This window comes from Alosa alosa, chromosome 18 (assembly GCF_017589495.1).
Source record: "Alosa alosa isolate M-15738 ecotype Scorff River chromosome 18, AALO_Geno_1.1, whole genome shotgun sequence".
NCBI classification, from domain to species: Eukaryota; Metazoa; Chordata; class Actinopteri; order Clupeiformes; family Clupeidae; genus Alosa; species Alosa alosa.
In genome coordinates, this window is record NC_063206.1 from 14360287 (window position 1) to 14387407 (window position 27121).

At 48.8% G+C, this 27121-nt stretch overlaps 1 protein-coding gene across 1 annotated transcript in view; it reads right to left on the minus strand.

Moving 5' to 3' along the window:
• usp54a (ubiquitin specific peptidase 54a) overlaps nt 1-27121 on the minus strand; it is a 59095-nt gene that overhangs the window by 18908 nt on the left and 13066 nt on the right. The window contains 7 exon segments of the mRNA XM_048269632.1: nt 681-827; nt 2746-2851; nt 4862-4944; nt 5246-5359; nt 6987-7121; nt 9896-9988; nt 19233-20028. Coding sequence (XP_048125589.1) covers nt 681-827; nt 2746-2851; nt 4862-4944; nt 5246-5359; nt 6987-7121; nt 9896-9988; nt 19233-19379 — 825 coding nt within the window. The 5' untranslated portion in view covers nt 19380-20028.

A 27121-nucleotide genomic window follows, 5' to 3' on the forward strand; every position in this document is an offset into this window, starting at 1 on the left:
GACTACATCAGGGCACCCAAATAGATTCCATGACAGGAGGCTGCGGGGATCCCATGGGTGTGTGGAGCTGCTGCTGTGTGCTGTGTTGGGATGTGGGGGCAGGTGAGAGTGGGGGTGGGGGAGTGCTGCCGTCACCTCGTGTACTCATGATTACTTTTCTGGAAGGTTGAGTGGGTCTGTGGATTGGTGTTCTTATTTCTGGTGTGTAATGACACTCAGTGGGGTGTGTGTGTGTGTGTGTGTGTGTGTGTGTGTGTGTGTGTGTGTGTGTGTGTGTGATGCATTCCATCTACAGACGCGGGGCCAGCCGCCTGCTTGGGTTTGGTAAGGGCTGAGTCAGAGCCCCACTGTGCTCTCCAATTCCAATCTCTTACTGCATCAGGCCCCACGCATACCTATGAGCAATGTCACCGTGCACATCACTGGGCCGCCACATCCTCTCTCTCTCTCTCCCTCCCTCCCTCCCTCCATCCCTCTCTCCCTCCCTCCCTCTGTTTGCTCTACTCTATTTACTCTGTGTGATGACAGTAAGCATGTGATTGTGTATTTATATATGTCAGAGGATTTGCATGTTGCATGTATTTACCTAGGAAAATATCACTGTGTGTGTGAGCGTGTGTGTGTGCGCACGTGTGTGTGTGTGTGTGTGTTGTGAGGTGGTGGTGGTGAGGACTACTCACATCCCCCAGTCGTAGGATGGTGCCGAGGCTGTGGATGACGTCTTCCGCCAGGTCAGAGTGGTCCGAGTCCCACACCAAGCCGATGGTGATTATCTCAGGGGAGTTCATCAGGACGCGCCGGATCCGCAGCTTCTCCCCACAGTTACCCTGGAGACCACACACACACACACACACACACAAACTATCAATAACCCATCATTGAGAGGGCAACATGAGACCTCCATTCATGTGTTGAGTGTTATAAGGGGAAGACAGTTTTGCTTCCGCTCGATCCTCCCTCCATGAAGCGTCTGTGTGGCGAATGCTGCTATCAACCCAGAGGAAGAGTAACCTCCCTCTCAGAGGAATGAGAAACCACTAAGTGAGGGCTCAGGCAGCTGTGGCCTTCTAGAAACTTCTAGGCCTTTGGTTAGTGGAGCCGAGGGAGCCTGGCTTACACTCGCTCGCTGACTCTCTGGACTCTCTGTCTCCGTCGGTCTCTCGCTCTGTGGTTGGGGTTTGGAGGAGCACCCAACCACTGCCCAATGGCAAAACATCTAGCGAAAAGCCTTCTAGAAGTTTCTCCCTTGGGAAAACTACAGTGGATGAGCAGAAACTGGGAATGGCTTGGGATGAAATTTGAGAGGGTTGTGTGTGTGTGTGTGTGTGTGTGTGTGTGTGTGTGTGTGTGTGTGTGTGTGTGTAGGGGTGGGGGGGGGTAATTTGTGACCCCCACACATCTACCAACTTGACCTCATTCCTCGGGAGGAAAACGACTCCCGCCCCCCCTTACTCCTTTTGTCGGTTTGTTTTGGAGGAGCTGTGCCACTACTGCAGGCTGCCAACTGCACCCCCCTGCTTCCCCCAAAGGGCAGCGATTGAGCTGGGGCCAAATTTTGCTGTAAATAGCGAAGATTTTCTCACAGCGGGCACAAGCTCTGGGAATTCTCTGACACACTCATCCACCACACCCTCCTCCAACACACACACACACAGAAATGCACCAAACAGAAGCCAGCTCTCGTTAAAACAAAGCACTTTTCAACCCCTCACTCCCAAAAACATTGTGTCTATTAATTCTCATTTAAAAGGCTTTTAAATTCATTGTCTTATCTACATAAAGTGCTCTCAGAGAGACATCCTGCAAATCTATTAACATGGGTGTGGGGCACTGAGGGTCAGGGAGAGCGACGGGCAGATGTTCCATTAGCAATTGATGCGCAGAAGATGTTTATGACCATCATGCTGCCACTGAACAATGAGGCCGTAGTAGAGGCATTGTGCCATCCCCAAGGACCCGCCGCTTTGTTACAAAACAAGGCACTGTTTATGGTGGGTGTGTGACTGGGAGTGGGAGTGTGACTCTGTGTGTGTGTGTGTGTGTGTGTGTGTGTGTGTGTGTGTGTGTGTGTGTGTGTGCGTAGTAGACTGTGTGAGAAAAGTAGCCTTGTTCTTTCATGCCATAAGATACATTAACATTCAACCCATACACTGCCATCTTGACCTAGCTATTACTCAATGCCCAAAAGCCCAAAACACACACACATACGAACGAACACGCACATACACAGTCAGCTTGAAACAAATAGAAAAAATCACAAGATTTCCAGAGATGTCCACATCAGAATTCATACTGCACTCTTAAAACGAATGTGTTGTCCCCAACACAGAGATGTGTTAAAAAAAAACAATGCAAGTTGTGTACACATTTTGTGTAACAAATTAAAAAAGGAAACAACACAAACTTGTGTGGTCCCTATCTGGACACATTCATTTTAAGAGTGTGGTATTCTCATGACTAACAATCATAACCTCCTCCTCAGTCTGGCCCCAAACTGTGATAAAGCTCCTCTTGAGCAACTGGACAGGGAGGGTATATACGTAAGTGTGTTTGAAAGTTCACAAATGTGTGTGTGTTTGTTTGTGTGAGAGAGAGAGCTCACGTGTGTGTGTGCATGTGTGTGTATGTGCGTGGGTGTGCGTGTGTGAGAGAGAGAGCTCACGTGTGTGTGTGCATGTGCGTGGTGCGTGGGTGTGTATGTGTGTGAGGAAGACAAATGAGTCCTGGTCCTGTGTGTGTACGGACCGGGCAGTTGCGCAGGTCCCCCATGGTGCTGGCGTTGCGCAACAGCTCCCCGAACATGTCCGGAGTGGGCTTCTCTCGGCACTCCAGCATCCGCACTGCCTGGTTACTGCAGCCCCGGCAGAGAGAGAGAGAGAGAGAGAGAGAGAGAGAGAGAGAGAGAGAGAGAGAGAGAGAGAGAGAGAGAGAGAGAGAGAGAGAGAGAGAGAGAGAGAGAGAGAGAGAGAGAGAGAAAACAATCAGGTACTCAACTCCTCAACAAGCTGCACATCACAGCCACTGTTAAAGGTGCAGTCAGCAATTGCGCAGGAATTTGTTTATGTTTATATTTAAATGTTTAAATTTAAATAGACGCTTCTGTCCAAAACAACCTGCATTATATTTTAATCAAGGACCAAATGAAACACACCAGAGGTAGTTCACCCCTCCCGCAATTATTCCCAGAGAAACTCCACAGAGGGTTTCATTTTTGTTTGGGGGACAGGCCCCTACTTTGTCTGTTTCCAGTTTTCCAGAGTCTGGGCTGCCTACAGACACCATGCGTTTACAGTGTATTCACAGAATGGGCTAGCAGTTGGAAGGAGGTGATTGCTGAATGTGACAAAAAAATTGTATGGGCTTGAAATCGCGTACGATCATTGACTGCACCTTTAACAGGATGTTCTATTGTGAGTGTGTGTGTGTGTGTGTGTGTGTGTGTGTGTGTGTGTGTGTGTGTGTGTGTGTGTTTTAGCATATGCTAGCAGTCTTTGTTTGAGGTGGTTTGGCTGGGAGTGAGTAGCTGCTCTGCATCTCTGCAGTGCAGTGTCAGTGTCAAACCCCCAGCAGGGTGACAGCAGTCGTCTGAACACCTCTGCACTGCACTGCAGCTGGCTTCAGGGGACACTAAAGCCAAGAGCTTGTTCTACTGTGTGTATGTGATATATAAAAATAAATAAAGAGTGAGCCTCTTCACTTCATTGTGTTTTTCCGACTAAGCCTTTGTGTGCACATGCACGTGAGTGAAGGGACGCTTGAAAGCGTAGTGTGTGTCTGTGTGCGTGTGCCCTAAGCGTACGTGCATGTATGTGTGTGCCCCAAGTGTGCGTGCATGCATGTGTGTGTGTGTCTGTGCTCAGGAGTCATGCAGCTAGACACAAGAGTGCGGAGGAAAGGCCTAATTAGGCTTTAAACCTCAGCCCTCTCAGCACATCTGATGGCCTCACTGCTACTCTGCTGCTGCCACTGTTTGCAGCCAGTAATGGCTCCTGAGTGCAGCATGCCACTCCTGGACCAGACACATTTCCAGCACTAAGTGTCAGGCCACAGCGGCCCTCTTGCTGTGCAGCAGGCCTGCCTGGCAGAGTGCCATGTTCACTAAATCAGCCGTGTGTGTGTGTGTGTGTGTCTCTGTGTGTGTGTGTGTGTGTGGAGGTGGGAGCTTCGTCCTATATGTGGGCCACTTCTAAAGGCAGATTTGCTGAATTGATTAGTGCCATGTTGAAACAAGCGGTGGAATATTCACGAGGCGATTTCCGCCCGTTTGCATCAGCACTGGCCCCCGTGGCGGTGGCTCCCCCCTGCCTGGCAGGCGGCGCTCCGGCTGGGGTCGTGGGGAGGGGGACGCCTGCACAGATGTGGCCCACAAACACACACCTGCACAGGCAGCCACAGGCCGGCTAGCACGGGCTCTTCGTGCCAATCTGGTCCCATCCACTCCACTCACAGGCCATGGCAACAGCATGCAGGGCTTAACCAACCCACTCACCAGCACCTTTACTGATTGACTAGATACTAATGGTTCAGATTGTTGATATCATTGACTCTGGTTTGTTTCTTCAATGTGATCTGATCTGAATGTGTTGTGATGTGAAATGAGGAGGAACCAGAAAGCCCTCTGACACTGCTAGCACACTTACACTCAGCTGCAGGACTAAATTATGTAAGAGGGTGCGATAGGATTTTAATGTGTTCATGTTTGTATAAATGTGTGTGTGTGTGTGTGTGTGTGTGTGTGTGTGTTGACCCAGCCCATTGTGCCATACTGAACAGAAAGATGTGGCGGACCATCTGGATGAATGACAGGGTGTGTGTGTGTGTGTGTGTGTGTGTGTGTCCCGGCCAGCTTTGCGGTACTGACCAGAGAGAGGTGGTGGAGATGTAGTGGACCATCTGGATGAAGGACAGGGGGTCTGAGGAGGCACCACAGCTGCTGCAGACACACTGTCAAAAACACACAAGAGGGAAAAGGGGTTTGCTCAAGTCTGTGTGTGTGTGTGTGTGCTTTAATTTTTCACTTGCTGGTATGACAAAAAAAGCTTCAATTTCATTCACAGGGACTTCAGCATAAAGACTGAAATAACCAAAATATTTGCTCAATTGCAAAATAAAAAGAAAATGAAGAAATCCATCCCAATATGATCCTATAATCCAAATTCACCCCTTTTAGCTTTTTCTGACGATTCTAACATGACCTTTAAGTAAACAAACATTCAAGTGTGTAGGCGTCACACGGCACACTCACCTGTTCAAAAAGAGTCATGGCGAACTTCTGGTGGGGTATGCAGTGCTTGGCTGTGCAGATGTCCTCCTTGCTCTCGTTGGCGATGTGAAAGTGAATGCGCATCAGAATGTTCTCCTGCGACACGGCAAGGTTGGGGATTGTTAGAGCCGGGTCTCATCAATTCACCTAAGCTGCCAGGCTCACACCATGCATACATAACAGAACACTCCGGAATCCGGACATTTACACGGAACAGTTCAAGACACCCAGGACAAGAGAGGGTTCCTCGAGAGTTCTCTTTAAATATTTAAAAGCCCAGTAACCGGGGCTGCGACTCGAGTCGTTTTTTTTTTCCCTAAGCGAGGTGGTGGTGTTAAATCTCAGCAGCGCTCCATCTGATCTTGAATTTGCGGGGGCATAAGCAATGCAGCAGTCTATGGAGGTGACACCTGACCTGGGGCGGCCACGGGGCCAGAACCTGCTGACGGAGGACAGATTGCCCTGAGAGAGCGCAGAGCACCAGCGGCCAGCGGGGGGTGATTCATGCCGCTCTTATGAGCAACATTCCTCTTCGTCAAGTGGACAGGAGGACTAGCACAGAGTCCCCCCACAGCACACCAGAGCACTCTGCAGAGGCTGCGGACCGTACACACGTACACGTACACACACACACACACACACACACACACACAGGATGAGGAAAAAAAGGAAGAAAAGAGGAGCGAAGAGCAAAGAGAAAGACAGAGAGAAACAAAGAGAAAGCTCAAAGGTGTGAAAGAAATAAAGTAGGAGGGAAAAGAGTGAGTGAGTGAGTGAGTGTGTGTGTGCGACAACGACAATAACAAAAATGCATACATTAAAATCCAGTACAACGGGTATTCTGTGAGGGGTTTGCAGTGGTCAGCATTATCTCAGCGTGCTGTGGCACAGGCCGCTGGGGGGGGATGGCGTGGGCTGGCATGTTGCCCGAGAGTGCCTGCTTATAAAACCACCCCGTCAGGAGAAATGAAGCGACTCGTCTTAACGAGCCCTCAACCTGAGCCAGCACGACCGAAAAGGATAACGCAGGACGGAGTCAGACAGAGTGCAGTGTATTGGGACAGAGAGCTCTCTTAAGGCATTCTGGTGTTCTGCTTCATGTTCTTATTGTTTACTTCTTCGTGTCGATTCGGTGATGCAAGCGCGTGCACTGGCTGAACTCTCTGCACTCTTGTCCTCCCTGGTACAGGTGCCGGTGCCAGGGACTGCAGCAGCTCGCTGCCCAGCATCAAACGTTTCCCTTGGCCTTCTGCCACCGGGAGGCTTCCAAGGTGCCTGCGGAACGCCGGGCCAACACGCACCCGAGGGATGTTTCTCACCATCACCAGCGCTCATAACAAAGAAGGGCAAGACAGGAGCCAGCCTTAATCGACTAATCCCAACAGGGCCATTTTGGCCGGGATGCTCTGCCCTTAAAGGAAATTCTGTTAACTTTGATTTGCGTTTGGCAGTGGCCACAGTGAAGGTGAGTGCAGAAAGAGAGAGAGAGAGAGAGAGAGAGAGAGAGAGAGAGAGAGAGAGAGAGAGAGAGAGACATAGAGAGACATAGAGAGAAACAGCCAGCAAAAGAAGAGAAAAAAAAAAGAAAAAAGGAAACTGAAAAAAGGAAAGAGGAGATACAGAGAGTTTCAGAGAGAGAGAGAGAGAGAGAGGAGAGAGAGAGAGAAAGCGAGACTGGAGGTGTTTCTGTCAAGGGTTTTAATAGGAATGGAGAAACTCTTACGAAGCACTCTGCGGCGTCGTCCATGATGCCCAGTTGGAAGCGCTGCTCGTCCTGGAAGGTCTTGGCCAGAGCGCTGCGCAGGGCGTCCGACGGCAACACCTTCTCACTGCTGAACTGGAACTGAGCAAAGATGCTCTGGAAGCACAACAAACACACAACACACACCACAGCAGCCGGTCAGACACAATGGAGTACAACTGGGTTCAGACACAACAGAATAGAGTACAATTCACTCAGTCCCACTCAAATGGGTTCAGTGCAGTTCAAATCAATCCAGTTGGGTTCAGGCTAGTTCAGTTCCATAAACTACTACGCGGGGGGGGTGGATTTGGTAATAGAAGTGGCATCACTGTTTGTCAGACAGTTGCATAACTAATTCTCACCAGAAGTATCTCCAATGATAACGAGCGAAACAAAGGCGATGAAAAGAGCAAGGAGGCAGCTAGAGGAAAAGCGTGGCACCCGGACGCTTTCGAGACGAATTCGGCGGCGGCTGCTGAGGCTGCGGGCAACCCGGGCAACACTTGAGATTTTAACGAGACGCCAGCATGTTCACACGGCTCGCTGTTGTTTAGAACAGTCTCAAGGCCTAATCAAAACAGCCTCGTCTCACTCTCCCTCTCAATCACTCCGTTATACTTTTGTTGTACATTATATTCCCTCTTGTAGCCTCTTCTTTCCCTCCCCTCCTCTCCCTCTCTAGCTCACGCCAGCTGGCCAGATATTGTTTTGGGCCTTGTCAGCAGTACAGCACACAGACCAGAGCATATTGCATGAGCGCACGCACACTTACAAGTCATCTTCCACCTGCTCGGTTTCTCTGTACCGCACTGGACGTACAAGACGCCTTCATGAAATCGTAATGATATCTCTTTCGCATGTAATACATTAATCATGACCGAGGATCGGACACAGTTGTCGAGAATCTGGTTGAGTAAAAGGCCTTTTTCCTCTCGATGGGAGTCGGGCTATTTAAAAGAATGCTGGAGGAAAGAGACACAAACAGGGCTACCTCTAGATAGCAAAAAGGTTAATACTGCGAGACTGCCTCCTTAAACAGCTCAGACTACCACATACATGGGCAACTGGACAAACGCAGACAATTTGTCCACAAATATTCCTTTCTAGCGAATGAACAAGCGAGAAACATGTAGGCACATATTGTGAGAGCAGAGCGCTAGTGTGTGGCAAAGAACAGAAATAAAGGTCAACAAAAACAGTCAGCAGACACCCACACAGGCAGAGCAGAGGAGAGCTGAGCCACTGACCGCCTGAGAGACAGAGGCACACCACCAGTCTAGACAGACCTAAAGGGAAACCAATCCACAAACAAATCTGACTTAGCGTGCTGCAGACAGACAAACACACACACTAGCATGCTGTAGCACGTGGACAGACACAGCCACAGCCACGCAAGCGAGCAAACACACAACACACACACACACACACAGGCATGAACACACCAATACAGACAGGCAGATTGTAGTGGCCAATCCTAGCGTGCGGACCCAGAAACGGGTCTTTTGGGCGACCCTCTCTGTCAGGTCAGTCCACCAGCAGACAGGCGGTCCCCCGCTGGGTGGTGGTGAGGTGGGGGAGGGGTGGGAGGGCAGGGAGAGACCCGCTCCGCTCGTCTCCTGCAGAGTTATTGAGCGGCGGATGGAAAGGCCCGCTGGCGCTCGGGCACATTGGATGGAATGCAATAAAAAAAACGGACAGAGACAGAGAGAGAGAGAGAGAGAGAGAGAGAGAGAGAGAGAGAGAGAGAGAGAGAGAGAGAGAGAGAGAGAAAACACAGGCACAGCCAGAGTGGAGAGGATGGGAAGGAAAATAAAACTACAGGGGCATGAGAAAGAAAAGACAGAGACAGAAAGAAAAGAAAAGAAAGAAAGAAAAGAAAGAAAGAGAGAGAGAGAGAGAGAGAACCAGCCAGACAGACAAAATGGGTGTGGAGTGGCCTGAGGTCTGCTCTTTTAGGAGCTTTCAGACAGGAGGAACTTTTTCATAGTTTTCAGATCTGTTGGAGGAAAAGCCCCTTTATTATGTGTCCACACTGCAGGACATGAGGACGATCACAGTTCTTAGAAAGTGTACATTGACTATTCTAACACAAGCCAATGCAGCAGTCAAACCGGCATAGAATGTTCGCCATATAAACAAGAACTACAGAGAACCCATACACGAGTCATGTTTCCACTCCCACTTGCATAAAAGGTGGGTGTGTTGATAAAGCCTTTGCCAACACAGACAAGTCAACATCCAATGACGCTGCTATGAATTGCAAACCACTGTTTACCTTCACTGTCCACTTTGAGCACCATCTACTTTTGAACAGTTGTTGGGAGAGCTCCTCAGTGGGTAGTTCCAAGTAGTCCTTTGAACATTTTGGTCCGGAAGTGCCTGTCGTCCAGCTAATGACTAAGAGATGATATCGGTGGAAACTGGCTAACTGGGCTCAAGTCCCACCCACCCTGGGCACAGGAAGGGAGTCGACTCAAACCCTGACCCGTCACAGTCGGGTTTCTCAATAGGGGAACAACCCAAACTTATACACACCCTGCTATCTGACTGCACTCCACACACACACACACACACACACACCCACCCCATCACCACAGATCCCTTCTGTTCAACTGAACAGCAACATGTCGTCCATCCCTGGTAAAGAGTGCCGATCAGAACCACTGCTGAGGATCTTCATCTCAGGAGACAGGCTTTGCACAGCTCGGAGTCATCTCCAGTGTGACTTCCTGAGGCATGTCGCCTCTAGTGTCGCTCTTTTGGGCTTCGCCCCAGGTTCCCTCTGAGTCACTACAAGACCAGGAGCTTTTTTGCCTTAAAAAGACCCTTTTAAGTCAGTGAAAGAGAGCAGAGGTCTCCCCTCTGGTGTTCATCTGAAAGGCATTTACCTTGAGGGCACAGAAGATGCAGGAGTCCTCCATGCACTTGTGTGTGGTCAGCTGACGGAAGCTCCTACGGAAGATGTCCAAATGCCAGAGCACCTGCAAACGATGGACAGAGGGGAATAGAGAGAGAGAGAGAGAGAAGAAAAAAAAGAGGGAGCGAGAGAGGAAGGGAGGGAGAGAGAATGAGAAGAAAATGAGAACAGAGAGCCTTGTGGGGGGGCTGCACAGCGTTGAAAAAAAAAAAAAAAAAAAAAAAAAAAAAAAAAAACATCAACACAGGACCAACTCAGAAATAAACATGACACTTTAAATGGGATTAAATGTTACTGTGGTTACATATCAAATAAGTAATTAACAGATTGATTTACTACAACTATCATGAAAACTGAGCTAGAGAGGGCATCCAGCCCTTGGGCAATCCAACGTGTGTGTGAGGGTGAGTGGGGGTGGGGGCCCATTGCGGCTGACAGCAGGAACGTTTCCATCGCTCTGGCGATCAGATACGCAGCAAGCTACAAAAAACATCACCCCCCTCAGTTCTCCAAGGACTCCACATCACTGCCTCTCATCCTCCAGCACCTACTTCTACAGACAGCTTCAGAACACACACAAACACACGCGCACACGCACTCTGAGGATTCTGCTGCTAAGTTACCAAAACATTTGCATCAATGCACTACTAGGGTATTTATCTGCTTAGACACCAAACACACCCAAACACACACGCCACCCCAACCCCCCGACCCCACCCTTCCCCACCACACACCCAGAGAAAGAGATACTACCTGAAGCCAAGGGGCTTGACAGTCCAGAGTTGCTGAGGTACTTAAGAGTGAGCAGACCTGAAGGCTCCTCTTAAATCCGTCTCTTGGCTGTGGGCACCAGTGGGGTATTACCCTCTACGCCCCAAACACAGAGCCAGCAATTAACCCGGCCGCCACAGCGCCGCCACTCAATCCCTCACTCCACTAATCAGCTGAAAACGAGCCTCACTCGCCCACATCCAAACAGCCCAGCAGATGAGAGAAAGAGAGAAAGAGAGAGAGAGAGAGAGAGATCCTCAGACGGTCTTCCCCATCCCAAAAACAGCGCGCTGAGAGAAGGTCAGAGACTCCCTGAGTGTGGTGGTGAGGGGAGTGCTGGGTGGGTGAGAAAAAGGAGTGAGGAGGGAGAGAGAGAGAGAGAGAGAGAGAGAGAGAGAGAGAGAGAGAGAGAGAGTCGTCAGAGAGAAGAACAGAGGGTGAAGAGGGAGGAAAGAAGAGGAGAGGGGAGGAGAAGAACAAGGCTGGGGAAAGAGGTGGGGAGAGAGTGAAAACAGATGCGGAGAGTCTTGTACATCGGAGTGAGAAGCTGTGCCGCTCGTGCCAGAGGAAAGACAAGATGAGGGGCATTAGCATGAGACTAAACAGGCACCTCACGGATGACCTTCTCTCTCTTTCTCCCCCTCCCTCTTTCTCCCTCTTCTTTCTCTCCCCTCTCCTCTCTCAGTCTCTATCTTTTAATTGTCTTTATTCTGTATCTCTCTCGATTTCTCTTGATCGCACACCATCTCCCATCTGGACCAGCCTGGGAGTCTCCTGAGGGCTGTGTGAGTGTGTGTGTGTGTGTGTGTGTGTGTGTGTGTGTGAAGACTGGACGCTCTCCTTGCCCTGTTAACTCAACCAGACTGCTCGTCCATGCATACACACGCTAAATACACACACAGACACACGCACGCACACACGCATGCTTGCTCACTCACTCACACACTCAAAATCTTACCCATGGCCCCCTCTGTTCCACTTGAAACTCCTGACACACAGCAACGCTAAATTATTGAAGGAGCTGTCAGTCTGCATTAGGACGACATTCACTCTCCTTCGACTCACACACGCACACAAACACCCCCCTTCACCAGCCGATCACTGGTCCTGAGACTGACACTCCTATGATCAGCCACTGCCTGTTCTGATAGCATCCCTGTGTAATTAACACCATCTGAGACTAAAGGCAGCCAGAGTACTCATTCGCCGCTTAATGAGAAATGCTTGTGATGTTGCAACACTTTGCTACTTTTGTTAACATTAAAACAACAACTAAATAACCTCCTTGATTGCTTTCATTTCCCCTACTTATCACTATAAGCTTCTGCTGCCTCTAAATTTCCCTTACGGGATCAAAAGAGTATATATACACACACTACACTAAATGCTAATTAGCACTCATTATTTTTCCACACAATTATTCAAGAAAGCCAGAAAAAGCTACAGAAATGCACATAACAAATAAAGGAGTTTGGCACACCATTAACTTACTGCTTTTACAGCGAGCTGCCAATTAAATCCAAATTAAATGCTGACACGAGAACAATATGACTACTAAATTGTTAACTTTTCTCTAATGATATTGCTATTGTTCAAAAATAACATAATATTCTCCTATTAAAGATCACCCTCCATCACAGTGTTGACTAAACACTCACACACACACACACACACACACACCTATGATAGCATACCATCAATATCCAGCCCTAGCTCGAGTGTAAAGGAGAAAATAGTTTGAAGTGATCACCCAGAGCATCCACCACCATTCACACTCACTTGCAGCCAAAAGCAATCAGTGGCATTGATTACCAATGACCTCCAAAAGGTCACCAAGGCTAACCTTTACAGCCAGCTGTGCTAACCGCCACACACAAAGAGAGTGAGTAACAGCTCAGTCAGATAGATAGTCTTTTTTTTTTTTTCCTGGGGCAAAAAATAAATAAATAAAATCCAGTGTATGGGTTCCTCTCTGTCTCGGGCCTTTGTACCAATACAGCTAGTCCAGGTGAAAGCCTCCTCAAGCAGAAAGCTGCAATCTGCGGCGCTTTCATGAGCCCAGTGTACTCAGTGGGAGAGAGAGAGAGAGAGAGAGAGAGAGAGAGAGAGAGAGAGAGAGAGAGAGAGCACCGCCAGCTCTTTGATGCCGCTGGGGTAGAGGAGAGGGCTTGTGCCAATGTGAGCTGCTCTTCTCACGGTTATTCCCACAAAATAAAGTTTATTTTCAAACAAACACAAAATCTGAGTTACAACAAGCCTGGGCAGGATGTCTATGACAGGGAAAATCACAGCTGATGTGTGTGAGAGCATACTGGGGCTCTGAAACTGGGGCTCTGAAAAGAAAATGCATGCAAGAGGGTTTCTCTTTATGGTTTTGGTCCAAATGACAGCAATTCTTGGAACAACAAAGCTGTTCGCTCATCTCACTGAGATGACAGCGTGGCGAGCTTTGGTTTTGAGTAAAATTAGTTATAAGCACATTTGTCTGTCAGAGTGATTAGAGTCTATTAGAGTTTTTTAAAGCTGGAGAAACATGCAATGGATGCCTTCACCACAAGCAAGACCAAAAGCATCTGTGTGTGTGTGTGTGTGTGTGTGTGTGTGTGTGTGTGTGTGTGTGTGTGTGTACAAATGTTGCATTTTCTCCAAACTCATGGATTTGTTTGTTTCCCTTGAACTGGAGTTTTTGCAATTAGCTTGTCAGTGTTACCATCTAGACAAACTATCTTCAGAATTCAGAGAATTCCATTTTCTGCAGCACATACGACGAAATAGCTGAAATAGCTGAAATAGCTGAACTTCATTGTTAATCAGCCCTAACATCAGACCTCTCGCTGACCCTAAAAAACAGCTGGTGCCATCCACAGATGCCTTACTCAGGGAGAACATCCAAAAATGGGAGTGAGGGAGGGAATGCGACCATGTGTGTGTGTGTGTGTGTGTGTCTGTATGAGCGCAAGTGTGCGTGTGTGTGTGTGAGTGAGAGAGAGAGGGAGAGGAAGAGAGAGACAGAGAGGAAAAAGAGAAATTGAGCTGACTGGAAAAGATGCAAATTGATGATATAACAAAAATGGACAATGCCACCCAGTGCCAAAGCTGCCATGACGACAGCACTCAGGACAGGATTATGAGATTACCTTTAAGCAGAGAAAAAGATGTGTGTGTGTGTGAATATTTGTCTGTGTGTGTATGTTTGAGTGCAGCACGAGTGTGTCAGTAAGAGTGTGTGATTTTGTCCATCTGTATGTGTGTGTATGTGTGTGCGCGTGTCAGTCTCTCAGCACCCTATTGAAATCATTGTACCACATCAATACAGCCTAAAGTTTACCCTCCAATTTAGATTATGACCCTCCAGAGATGCTTCCTGAAGACCTCCCACCTCTATGTTTCCACCCACACCCTGAAGGCCACTCTGTGTGTGTGTGTGTGTGTGAGTGTGTGTGTGTTGGGGGCATTTGCACCCCCTACTGACATGTAAACACACAGTCCAGGCTGGTCCGTGGCGTTTTTCCACCCAGCCCAGTCCCATCCTGTCCAGTGCTCCCCCTCTGCAGATTTAGGGCAGATCCAGAGTGGAAGTGGGAGGGAGGGATAATGAATGGAGAGGCCACTCAGGTTCATGATTGATTGGACCCTGGAGTAATAAATAACCTTTCATTTGGGCCCGGTCTCACTGTGACTCTTACACACACACACACACGCACGCACGCACGCACGCACGCACGCACTGCAGAGATAACAGCCCCGTCCCAACCCCCCCACCCCTCCCACTTCCAGCAGGAGCAGGGGCATTGTTGTGTTTTCACAGTGGATGGGGCACAGGCCAGGCCCCCTGCCTGGGAGCAGGCGGAGACACAGCTGCTCATTACAGGGAGCAGGGGCACCTCCCAAACCTCAGCCTCTCCATGACACACACACACACGATAACACAGAACGAGTGCTCTGCCAGAGCAGGAAAGGCTGACACACAATCCCCCTCCCCGTGAAATTGGGCTGAATAAGCCCAGCAGCAGATAGAAACAAGCTCCGTCTTTTCCCCATCTTTTTTTCTCTAGTGCTCATGTTTGTTTATCGTGGCGTTAAACCAGCCCTGCTGGAGACGGCATGTACCGAAGTCCTCGCGGCTGGACGACTCTTACCCTGCGCCGCGGCGCCCTCGGCCTTCTTAGACCGACCGCCTGCCTGCCTGGCTGGCCCTGCAGCCAAATCCATGCGAGATCATCTTCAGTCTCGTTTCAGCTGCTCACGGTTGCGTGTCCTGGCTGCTCGTTTGCGCGACAAAAAGCCGGGCTTGGATTTCAGGGCATGCATGGTGGCAGATGGCGTTGTGCACAAAAAGACCTCTGGCATTTTTCCTGACACTTTTTTTTCCTTTCTTTTTTTCTGGTCCCCCATGCACATGGATAGAAGAGGCGGCAAACAAGCAAGACCAAGTCGTGGAAGCTGAACAGGGAGCACGAGAGAGAGAGAGAGAGAGAGAGAGAGAAATGGACCAATAGTGCCCGCACATGACGACTTTGATCCTGAGAAGCACAGAAGCACAGGACAGGAAAGAGACTAGAGAGATGGAGATGGGAAGAGAACAGACAAGGAGCAAGAGTAATAAAGAGCAAGAGAGAGAGAGAGAGAGAGATGGAAAAAAGACAATGAAAAAGAGCAGACTGGCAGAAAGAGAGGAGAAGAATGAAAGGATGAAGAGAGGGGGAGGTAGACAGAGAGAGAGAAAGAAAGAAAGAAAGAAAGAAAAAAAAAAAAAAAAAAAAAAAAGAGAAAGGAGGAGGAGAGAGTGGGCAGGAGGGAAAGAGCTCTGGTTGTTCCCTGTGCCCCTTGCCGTGTTTCCAGGACATCTGCTTCCTGCTGAGGAGATATAGTCCTCCTGTTTTTCCGATCCAGGAAGACACGGACATGACAAGGCTTTCAGCTTGTACTGAGGGCCCGATGCTCTGCACGGAGCTCTCTGCCTTTCAAACTTTTAGCGCAGAGAAAGGTCAGTCCGTCCAAGACAAACAACATGACACGTGAAACTAGACAGACAGAATCCGACCGACAGAGGAGAAAAGAGGAGAGAGAACAAAACACTGAAATCGCTCTCTTTTGAGAAGACGTCAGGAGAGTGAACAGACACATTCATCAATTTGTCAACATACGTCAACATCTTTCAGCCTGTTCCAAATTCTATACGCAGACATAGGTTACCATTCACAAAACCCTGAAAAGACGGACATCGTTGTGCCAGGCCCATAAAGGCCTCAAATACGTGTGCAGCATAATGAGGAATGGATGGGGCAAAGTAGCAGCAGCAGTAGCAGCAGCGGCGGCCCGCACCCTCTCAGCCTTTTCCAGTTAATTCAGTCTGGAGAGCTCTGGGGGGCCCAGGCTTACCAGCATGGATGAAAGGACAAAGAAGAAGAAGAAGAATGAGAAAAACAACCACTCCACTCCTCTCCTCTCCTGCAGGCTGCGGCTGACGTCTATGACGTCTGTCCGGTGGGAGACACACCTCCGTCTCTGAGGTAACAGGGCAAACACTTATGGTTTTAATGAGGGCGCCGGGGTTAAGGATTTAACTCCCACCGCAGGGGCGAGAGCTCGGCTACCGCTCCAGCTTTTCTGGGGATCCACTGCGGGAGATTAAGGTTTGACTTTTTTCTCTTTTTTTTTTTTAAACGGAGAATGTAGTCAAGTGTTTGCTGTAGTGAGCCGGTTGTAAGGTTCAGCAGAGCCTCACGACAGCACAGGGGCTGTGGCGAGCCTGCGCTTGAACCTCCAGGGGGGAAAGAGATGAAGGGACGGAGGATTATTATTATGCTCCTGATGATGACCACAGAGTTCATAAAAAGGAGAAGAAAGACGCATTCCTCCTTGATCTCTTGTCTAAGCTTTTGAGCATGAAAAGACCAGACGACAACGCATTCCAGAGAAGCGTCTCCAATCAAGTCTGGGTTCTTGCACAGCAGTTTCAGTTCCGGTGGGAGGGGAACCAAGCGCAACAACAAGAACTGTATTCCCCTGGGGCTTCATAACCAACGTCTACGTCTATACACTGTTTAGACATACACCCCGCGCCCCCACCCCCGCCTCCTTCATCTCCTGACTCATATGTGATGCTAATTTGTAGCTCGGCAGGCTTTTCACGCCGCTAATCAACTTTAGTTCCATATAGCTGATTATACGGTAATCCAAAAATAGAGGGAGGAGAACTAATGACTGGTTGCTCAGACTAGGTAATTATGGACGAGGGATGACAAATGCCTTGATAGACGGCCGTCTGCACTTTTGAGAAAAAAAACACACAAACAACCAACCATACACATATTTACGACGTCACCATCTCTGATGCTGGCGTAAGCAACTACACTGGTGCTTTGTGCTTTTAGTTTTCTGCTGAAGTTCGTATTTGCGTCGGGCATCCTGACAGACCGATTTCTCCACTCCTACCCCCCCACGCACCCCATCTCCATGCCCTCCATGTCCTGCTCACAGGGGACCAAAGAGTGAGCATCAAAGTTTCTGCGATGCACCAGAGACGGCACTCAGCCAGCCTGGAGCGGATCCACGGAGAATGGGGATCAATAAGCAGCACTGGCGTTCCTACTCACTCAGGCAAACATCTACAGAAGATGGCTTATGGGGAGAGAGGGAGAGAGGGGAGAGGGAGAGAGAGAGAGAGAGAGAGAGAGAGAGAGAGAGAGAGAGAGAGAGGCAGATAGAAACACAGGGGGAGAGAGAGGAAAAGAGGAGGCAGAGAGAGAAAGAGTGAGTAGCAGCAAGTTTGCATAAGTGCTCATGAGTGAGTGGCTATCCGGCCATGAAGATCACTCTCCATTATTTATTTTTCTACTGGCCTGTCCTCATGCAGGGTGCTTTCCCAGCTCTGCGTCCAGAGAGGGCCTGGCCAGGCCGAGAAGCCTGTGGGGCTAGCCAGAGGTGGACAGGACACCAAATGCTGCCGATCTGTACGGTAGTGGAGAGGTCACGCTTGAGAAGTGATCAACACGCTCATTACCACACAGCTGCCCGTCCATGACACCCCACAGATAAACAAAGCAACGCACTGTCTGATTCATGGTTGGGTCATCAATGACCCAACCACAACTCCAACTCATGCACACAAAAACACACACACACACACACACAGACAAACAAACAGACACACACAGACAAAGATGCCACTCCCAATCTCAAAAAACACAAACTCAAGACAGTCAACTCAACAGACACACACACACACGACAACGCCTTCATCCATAGTATAATTATATCAACATGAAGCCAGGAGACCTAGAGAGTGAACGTGGAGATACACGTTGAGTGTGGAGGAGGCCAGGGAAAGAAAACAGTAATTGCCCCACCCCCCCTGATTACAGCCTCAGCGCATGGATTAGGCCAAGACAAAGGGAGACTGTCAGAGCTGCGTGAAAAGAGTCCTGTGTGCCTCAGAGCACAAACACTGGAAAAGAACACCTTGAGAGAACACAGAAAAAACAGAAAAGAAAGGGGGGCACTGTTATTAACATTAGAACAATGTTATTCTCTAGGATGAAGGAAAAGTAGGAGTGCTACAGTTCAAGCGAGAAGCTGGGAATAGCTGATCTGGGTGTGTATTGGACCACAAAAAATGACTGCATCAGTGTGTGTGTGTGTGTGTGTGGTGTCTTTACAGGAATCCTCAACGGGTAATATCAAAGGAAGTGCACAAAGCTTAATAACCTCCAAAGCTGGGAGAAGCAGAGGGCAGATGAGGCCATGGAGGTTGTTCTGTGGAAAAGGCAAACATGTGGAGCAAGGCCGGGCCAACACTTTATTATGTCTGCTATAAGAAAGCCATTTGTTCCCAAAAATAAGCAGTGGGCTGTCAGGACGAGATGTAGCACCAAACAGCGGGTGACCTTGACTCCCAAACTTTCTCAAACAGCACCACTGCGCCGCCCACAACTAGGCTACTGTCCCACAAAGACACCTTTTCATTCACTCCCTTCCTCAACCCAACGACACTAAGTAGCCTTAATGATAATGTGATCTGTTGCTGAGTCAGATGCTTACTGTGTTGCTTACTGCTATTTGGACTTCACAGAGTCCATCATGGTCACCTTACACACACACACACACACACACACAAAATGACTATTCACGGGTGAGCTGGAGATTCAAAGAGGAGGCGTCATCCGCACCCTTTCCATGAATTTGCACCAGTGCTTGGCCCACGCCTCCCCTCTCACTCTAGGGTGATTCACACCCAGCTCCCCCTCTAGCTGACACACCCCTGACACCTGCTGACCATAAACAACACACCCTCCACCTCTGCCTCCTCCACTCTCTTCTGGCTGGAGGCTAAAAAACAAACGCACAAAGAGTCTACAAGTCACAACAACAATCTGTGACCATATCTGAGCAAGTGTGTGTGTGTGGGGGGGTTTTTCCCAGATGAAACAGTAGGAGTGTATGTTTTTCATATTGTGTATTTGTACTGGTGATGCAATGTGTAGGCCATGTATTTAAGTAGTCTGTGTTTATGTGAGTGTGGGTGGGTGACCTACCTGGAGAGCACTGTTCAGAAAGCAGCTGTTCTGTCCTGGCTCATTAATGAGCCCTTTGCTAGGGGCGATGGAGGTCATGGTGCGCGGGGTAAAGATGCCCTGAAGGCCGCTGCTGCCCGACGCAAAGTAGTTCCTCTTCCACGACATGGCCAGCACCGACACGCCGCACTCACAGTCACGTCCACGTCCACTCTCGACACCAACGCTAAACTGTCCACAAGGCCCCAGAACCCAACCACAAGGTCATGTTTTCCAGAAACGAAGGGGTGGGAAAAAAAGTGTGCGAGAAATAGAATCCAGAGAGGTCAGAGAAATTGTTGGACGATGATGCTGCTGAACTCCTGTCCGATTATCTTGACATCTGGCTAAAATCCTTGGAGCCCTCCAGTGTTGAGGTGTGTGTGTGTGTGTGTGTGTCTGTGTGTGTGTGTGTGTGTGTGTGTGTAGCCCTCTGTAGTTAGAGAGGTAACCTGTTCTCTGTTCCGCACGCCTGGCTTCAGCCTCGTGGAATTCCCCACTTGTCCTCTATCTTTCACACCTCCGCTCCTGCGTTCCTTTCTCTTCTCTTCGTTTTTCCGACCTCTCCCTGTGGAATCTCGCACGTCTTCCCGTCCGTCAAGGCCGCTGTGTGCTGCTCCTCCGTCTGGGCCTCTCAGAAGCTCTAGAAGCAAAAACAGTGGCAGACTGCTGTCTGACAAAAGGTCAAAAGTTGAATGGTCGCCCCGGTTTGGTGTCCTTCAACACTGCTGGGTTGGCGACGGAATGGCTGTGAGGATCTCAGGACATATCAGCAAATCTGTGGGAAGGAGGAAGGGGAAAAGTTGTATGACTTGCATCCCCTTTTTGTTGCTCAACACACACACACACACACACACACCGCCTTGAACTGGGGGCTGTCAGGTTTTTATCACTCTCCCACAACCCGTGCACTACTAGCATTTAAGGCCCAGAAAGCACCCCTTCCCTCCCCCTCCCCTCCCCACGGCTCTCTCCCTGTGGCACGAGTGCTGCCTTGAGTGTGTGGATGAGCTGGCAGTGCAGACCCTCGCAGTGAACTCAACGTCTCCCTGCCTGACGTCCCCCAAGACTTAACACACCCGCTATGCATGTGTTGTGTGCATGCCGCGTGCAAGAGAGATAGAGAGAGTGTAAGGCATAATGAGAGATGAGTGGTCACCATCCACCCTCCTACATCCTTCACCCCACAGAAGGTGACAGCATGCCGCCCATCCATGTGCCTCCATGTCCTTCTGACCCCCCACACACCTCCTCCCTCCAAGCTTTCCAAGTGAGAGAGCAGTGTGATGTCACCCCGACCATGAGATGACTTGATGGCTGAGCCACTTATAACACCCCAGCCAAGCCACACAGGCTAAATACAGCAGGCTGTAGTAGCACACGCCGTGTGTGTGTGTGTGTGTGTGTGTGTGTGTGTGTGTGTGTGTGTGTGTGTGTGTGTGTGTGTGTGTGTCTGCAAGCGTAAGAGGGACTAGGCAGCACGAGTGCATTTGTGTTTGTGTAAGTGGGTGCTAGTACAAGTGTAGATAGATGTGTGCCGGCCCAAGTGGTTGATGCACAGGGTAATTACTCCAAGATTCATGCATTTCATATGATCAGTGCTCAGTTCATCCCCAACAGGGCTTAATGGCTGTCAGATCTGTGTGTGTGTGTGAGAGACTGAATATATGTGTGTGTGTGTGTGTGTGTGTGTGTGTGTGTGTGTGTGTGTGTGTTTCTCAGACTGAATGTGTGTGTGTTTGTGAGAATGAATGTGTGTGTGTTTGTTTGGTTAAGATTTCAGCTGGGATGTGTCTGTGCACATCACTGTCTGATGTGCTTTTAAGGAAGGCTGGCTCCAGGGCACTGTTCCAGGAACAGACAAAGACACTATGACGGAGACCAACACAGGCTAACAGCATAAAAAGGCCAATGAGAGCAAAGCCCTGACCCTGATGGGGTGGAAGATAGGACAGAAGAGGAAGAGAGAGATAGAGGACAAAAAAGAAACAAAGACAACATTCTTTTCTTTTCTTCTTTCGAATCCAAACACAGTGAGAGAGAGAGAGAGAGAGAGAGAGAGAGAGAAGAAAGAAAGAAAGAAAGAAAGAGAGAGAGAGACAGAGCCAGCGAGCAACTGTGTGTGTGTGTGTGTGTGTGTGTGTGTGTGTGTGTGTGTGTGTGTGAGAGAGAGTGAGAGGGCAAGAGAGAGGGAGACAGAATGTGACTTCGTTCCAACCGTCCTACACAAACACAGGCAGTGAGTGTGTGAGGTCAGTTGATCCGCCCCGGAGCAGTCTTCACCCGGCACCGACTCACAGTTGACCCCCTCGCCTCTGATGTCATCGCCAGACCACATCACAGCCGGTGGTTCTGAAAGAACTCCCGACTCGCGGGCCCTTAAATCAGGCCTCCTCAGAGCAGTCAGGACACATTGCTTCCTCCAGCGAGTTCCGAGCCACTCAGTGGTCACAGAAATGCAGGAAACGGACAGTAAATGAGGTAAATTGCAGAGACTGTGTCGTGACTCGCAGTGACCTTCAGACAACAGTCATGACGAATGAATTTTAAACCACAACGCAGAGCAGCAACATGTTGCTAGGCAGCGGACAATGCGCAAGCTCTGCTCACAAAACTTTGGAGAAATCGTACTCGGCGGCAAGCGCGTATCTAAAACAAGTAAAAACGCAAGGCGGAACGGCCCGCGGTTTACAAATGCTTGAGGACAGGGTTGATACAGAGAGCAGCAGATTTGATTTGTTTACCGCGAGGCAGTCAGATCAACATGTCCACACCCAGCTTCCTACGCCCACAGAAACCGTTGTGACAGCCCTGGCTCAGACTGAAAATATGCTCGCAAGATACAAGTCAGTTCCCAGCCCTGTGGCCAGGCCACCATCGAGAGTTTAAGGACCCGGGTTTTAGGCGGGAGAACTCCTTAAGTGGGGATGCAGTCAGACACACACACACAGCAGTCAGCTCCTACAGGAGGGCTGCGGTGGTGGAGGGGGAGGAGGTGAGTAGCAGGTCATGCAGGAGGATTAGCCTGATCAGACGCTGGGATTAGTCTGGACCGTTACTCAAAGGATCTGTCTGGGGTGGAGGGGGGTGTGTGTGTGTGTGGGGGGTATAACGTAACGGTGCTCGTCTACTGAGAGGCCTTATTAGCCATCAGATGACAGCGTGGTCCTACTGGGACTCCGTCCTGGTAAACAACAAGGCCAACCACATGGCTTGGACTGGAGACCACAAGAGTCTGGTAAACAAGTCTACTTACAATACCAACAGTAGTTATTTGCAGTGGGCCTCATCACAGCTGCATGAGAATAGATGACATACACTAGATAATAAATAGCACAACATAACATGTCAACACACTCAAAGATTCTAAGAGAATGATTCTGGGTAAAAAGACAAAAACAAAACAGGTCTGGTCTGGTCTGGTCTGGATCTCACAGACGGTCTCTGCAGAGCTGTCAACTTCAGCCAGTGAAACCACGACAGGCCGACCAAGTCAAAACCAGACCTTCCCCGCCACCACAGTGAAGCTGAGGTTTCAGAGCTTGGCGGCATGCTAAAAGATGTCGCTTCCTGCTCGACGACTGCTTGCCACATCAAATCACCCCAGACGGATGTGGACGCGGTGAGCTAGCCTCCACCCCCAGGGGCCACGGACGCACGTTCCCATCAATCTGCTTCATATCAGGATCCAGCCAGCACACATTTTGCGCCTCGCGCCAACTGACATAAGCTAAAAGGCCAAATGATGCTTGGCACCCCTGGAATGTTCCAAAGTCTCTATCTTAAGATATTCTTATATGAAGGAACTGTTAAAGGGACACCAGGCAACGTTTTCGTGTTAATTAATCATCTTCCTAAGTCGGTATACGGTTAAATGACTCATTACGGGGCGAATGAAGGCTCTCTCGCCCGCCCCTACTGCCTGTAGGAAGAATATCCCACTTGCAAGTTCGGTGTATCCTACCCGCCGACCGAAGCAGGATCAGTTTACAGCACAGAGGCAGGCTAACTAAACGCTAGAGATTGTTGCAAACGTGTGTATAATGGCAGAGCCGGCGAAGAAGCAGCGAAAACCCTTGACGGAAGACGCAAAGAAAAGGAAAAGAGCTTCCGACCGAGCGAGGGGGAGTTTCGTAGAGAAAAAGCATCAGGCTTGCCTGGTGTCCCTTTAACTTCAGAGTGGCTGCCTACAGGCATGCACAAACATGTCCTAAAACAATGCTTAACGTTCGTTTTCCAAACTGTGCACCAAGTGGTTAGTGGTGTTTGTTGATGTTCGAAAACAAGTAGCGTAGCGAAATACAGTTTCTGTCGTGTTTTATTTGGCATTTTGTAAAATCCCATTGATTTCTGTTGGAAGACTCATTGCACGTTGATATTACTGCGCCACCGTCTATGCTTCAGGCTCAAATATTGAGTGGAAGTTTATACATGGTTGTGAGGTGTCTGTTAGTGACTGAATAGTTCCACAATAGCAAATAAGACAGCTGGAAATCATACATTGCGGCAACATATTTCATTTTAATAACCAACGAACACCACTAACCACTCGGTGAGTTGCACAGTTTTGAAAACGAACGTTAAGGGTTGTTTTAAGGACATGTTTGTGCATGCCTGTAGGCAGCCACTGAAGCAGTAAAGGCGATTCAAAACCAGTCAGAAAAGTCGAGACAGGACCAATCGTCAAAATTTCGGTGTCCACCACTCTAGTTCATCCAAAACAAACAAGAAAAGGAACTTAAAGTGCTAAATACCGGAATTTTCCTTTAACTGGTAATTGTTCTTTGAATAAAAAAACCTCCAACTTTTAAATCAATTTATTCCAGTGATATCAGCCAACAGCAGTCCATTAAGTCACAGCACAGTAAGGGACAAGGGGACAACCAACCCCCTGCTTCCCCTGATTAGCTTATGATGTAATGACACTTGGCCTTTTCGCTTGCTGGGTTCGCAATACAAGCAGACCTAATAAGACAAAGCAAAACTCAATAGATTTATTTTTACAGAGAGCGTTGTGCACACAAATAGCAAGTCAAAATATCCGACAGCTAAACTGGAAGGCCATTAAGCTAATTTCAGTCGTACGGCCTTTCCCGTCAATCAGGTGGCCAATTACAAACAGGAAATCTGTTTTTACAAATGAGTCAGAATTAAATTATGGTTTCTTTACTGTGTGTGTGTGTGTGTGTGTGTGTGGGGGCTGCTGACTGCTTAAATGCTTGGATGACAACAATAGCAAGTCTCCTGAGGATAGCCTAGCCTAAGCAGCCTCACACCATTTCAAATATGGTTTGGATTAAACAAATGAGCCTTGACAGAATTCTGTGATAAAATTTGAATTAAATATGTATAAAAGCAGACAGCACAAAAGCACGAATCCACCCCTAGCCCAAATTCCATATCACTGCATATTAAACTTATCAATGGGGAGGTAGGAGACGGCTAAAAACCTTTACTGGCAGCCTTTCCAGGGCCCAGCTTCAAGCGGTTATGCAACACAGTGGTCTCTGGACGGAGGAGAGGAGAGGAGTGGAGGGGAGAGGAGAGGAGTGGAGAGCGGCCCTGCCTCTATAGGCCCATGACACCCCCTCTAATCACCTCTAATTCTGCCGCCTGGCTTTCCTCCAGGGTCGAGCTACCGCAATGTCTGGTTGCCAGGCCCTGGGGCTGGGGTGGCCCACTAAACCTCTTCCTGTGCCAAGCAACACTGAGCAGCTTTAAACGCAGGTACAAAATGCTAACAAAATGCTAACCTCCCTTCCAAAATACTACTCTTTGCTTTAATTTCAGTGAGCATCGGAAAACTTCTGAGTTAAAGCGAGTAAAGGGAATAAGGTGACTGACTGACTGAGTAACTAGGCCGTCGCATGTTCTAATTCTCGGAGGTGAGAAGATGACTCGCACTCTTCTCCGCCTACCATATTTGATAACATCAGACTTTTTCACGCTGGCAGTCAACGTTCACACTGCTAATGAAGCTGGCCCAGCCTCAGCACCTAGTGAAGTCACACCCGTCTAACACTTCGCTTCAACTGCCCATCTTCGCCTCGAAAACCAGTGCCAAAAATGGGAGCGTGAGTGGGGGTTGAGATTTAAAAGATAAAATATGCAACATCAACTTTAGCATTAAATCAAACCGTATAACTATAATCCACATCAAACCAGTGCATATTCCTCTGACCACCAGCCAACTTTCCATCTCTGGGGTTTGGCCCTCCCTCTTCAACTCTGGCACCTGACCAACAAAAGGAGGCAGAAAAAAAAACGGCAAAACATCTGTCATGAGCTAGCAAGCCAGTAAATCTCAGCTGTTAGGGGATTAATGCCATCCTTCTAATTGTCTTTACATCGCAGTACTGATATTATGTAATCAGCTACCACTAACCTACCTGGGAGTAGAGCTGGGTTAGCAAACATTTTTTGGCAGAGGGGTGTGTGGTATTCACAGTCCCAACAGCACCTAGTAAAGACCATATTCCACTCAGAACCATTCTGCACTCTAATGGTCTTCAAATGGAAGAGGAAATGAATTGCCTAGACAACAGAAGTCGTGCCCACTCAGGTCATGAATACCCGTGCTAGAAATGGCACTGTGCGTAGGCTGCTTGACCTTTTTGTTCAACAAAGTGTTTTGAGTTAAGAAAGATTAGGTTTGTGTGCAGAAAAAAAGGACAGATCTCAGGTCATATCCATGGTGGAGGTGTAAACGGCCATTTACACCAAGAACGATGACAATAACAGTAACAACAAAAAAGTATTGTGCTAGCTAATATGAATAACAACATCCACACAATCTACAACAATGACAACACCAATAGAGTTATAGTTACAGCTATCTTTATAGTTATTGTTCCTGGTGTGGACCCTTCAGGTGTTTGAGCCGGGATGCCCACACAAAACATTTGGGCATGAGCAATCTCCACAAAAGGGGGGAGAGAAGAGAGGGAGTGGGAGCAGAGAAAAAAGAAGAGAGGGCGCAGGTGAAAGATGACCGAGGGCATCAAAGATGTACCTCTTCATTTTGTAATGTGACAGACGGAGCCAGTGGGGGAGTAATGGAAGGAGACAGCAGAGGAATGAGAAGAGGCAGACTATGAAATAATAAAATGATTTCCAGAGCGATCACGGCAGAGAGAGAGAGAGAGAGAGAAAGAAAGGAGAGGAGAGAAACAGTGCGTGAGAGAGAAAAAGACAAGACGTGAGAGGGCAAGACAGAAAGGGAATGCATGAGAAATTGCACATAATGAAAGAATTAAGCAGTGAGAAGGAATCCAGGCAGGGCACTGCCATGGCCACACAGGGCAGCTTGAAGAAGGGTATGTGGGTGGTGGTGGGGGTTGCCATCGTAAGCCTGGGCCTGGGTACACACTCAGAGTGCCCGCACATCTTGTTCAGTGGGCACCCTGCCCTCAGCATCACTTTGCCATGGCAACTACTGCTGTTTTCCTTCTCACCATCTGTGTGACAGCAAGGTCACCAGAATCTAGGGCAAAAAGATGAGTCTTCTCCTGGCTCCGTGGAATGAGAAGGAGCACATAAAGGCAGCGTAATTCTCCAACTGTGGAGTAGTAGGTCTAAGCAAGCTGAACACAATTGCCATAGCTAAGCAAGAGGGCATGCTATCCAAAAAGTGATTGATCATACAGAATATAAAGGAGAAAACTCTTGAGAAGAGATGAGAAAGGGTTAATTACATGTTCACTACCCACATCAACTGGGCTAATGAGCAAGCATGAAAGCAAGACAGGAGCATTGACTGGCCAAGGTTTTCACAGGTTAGAATGATCCATCTGTGCGTTTGCAGTCTGTGGTGCACATGAGGCAAACGCACTGTTGATTTTCGACGACTGGACATCTGCATCTACCAAGTG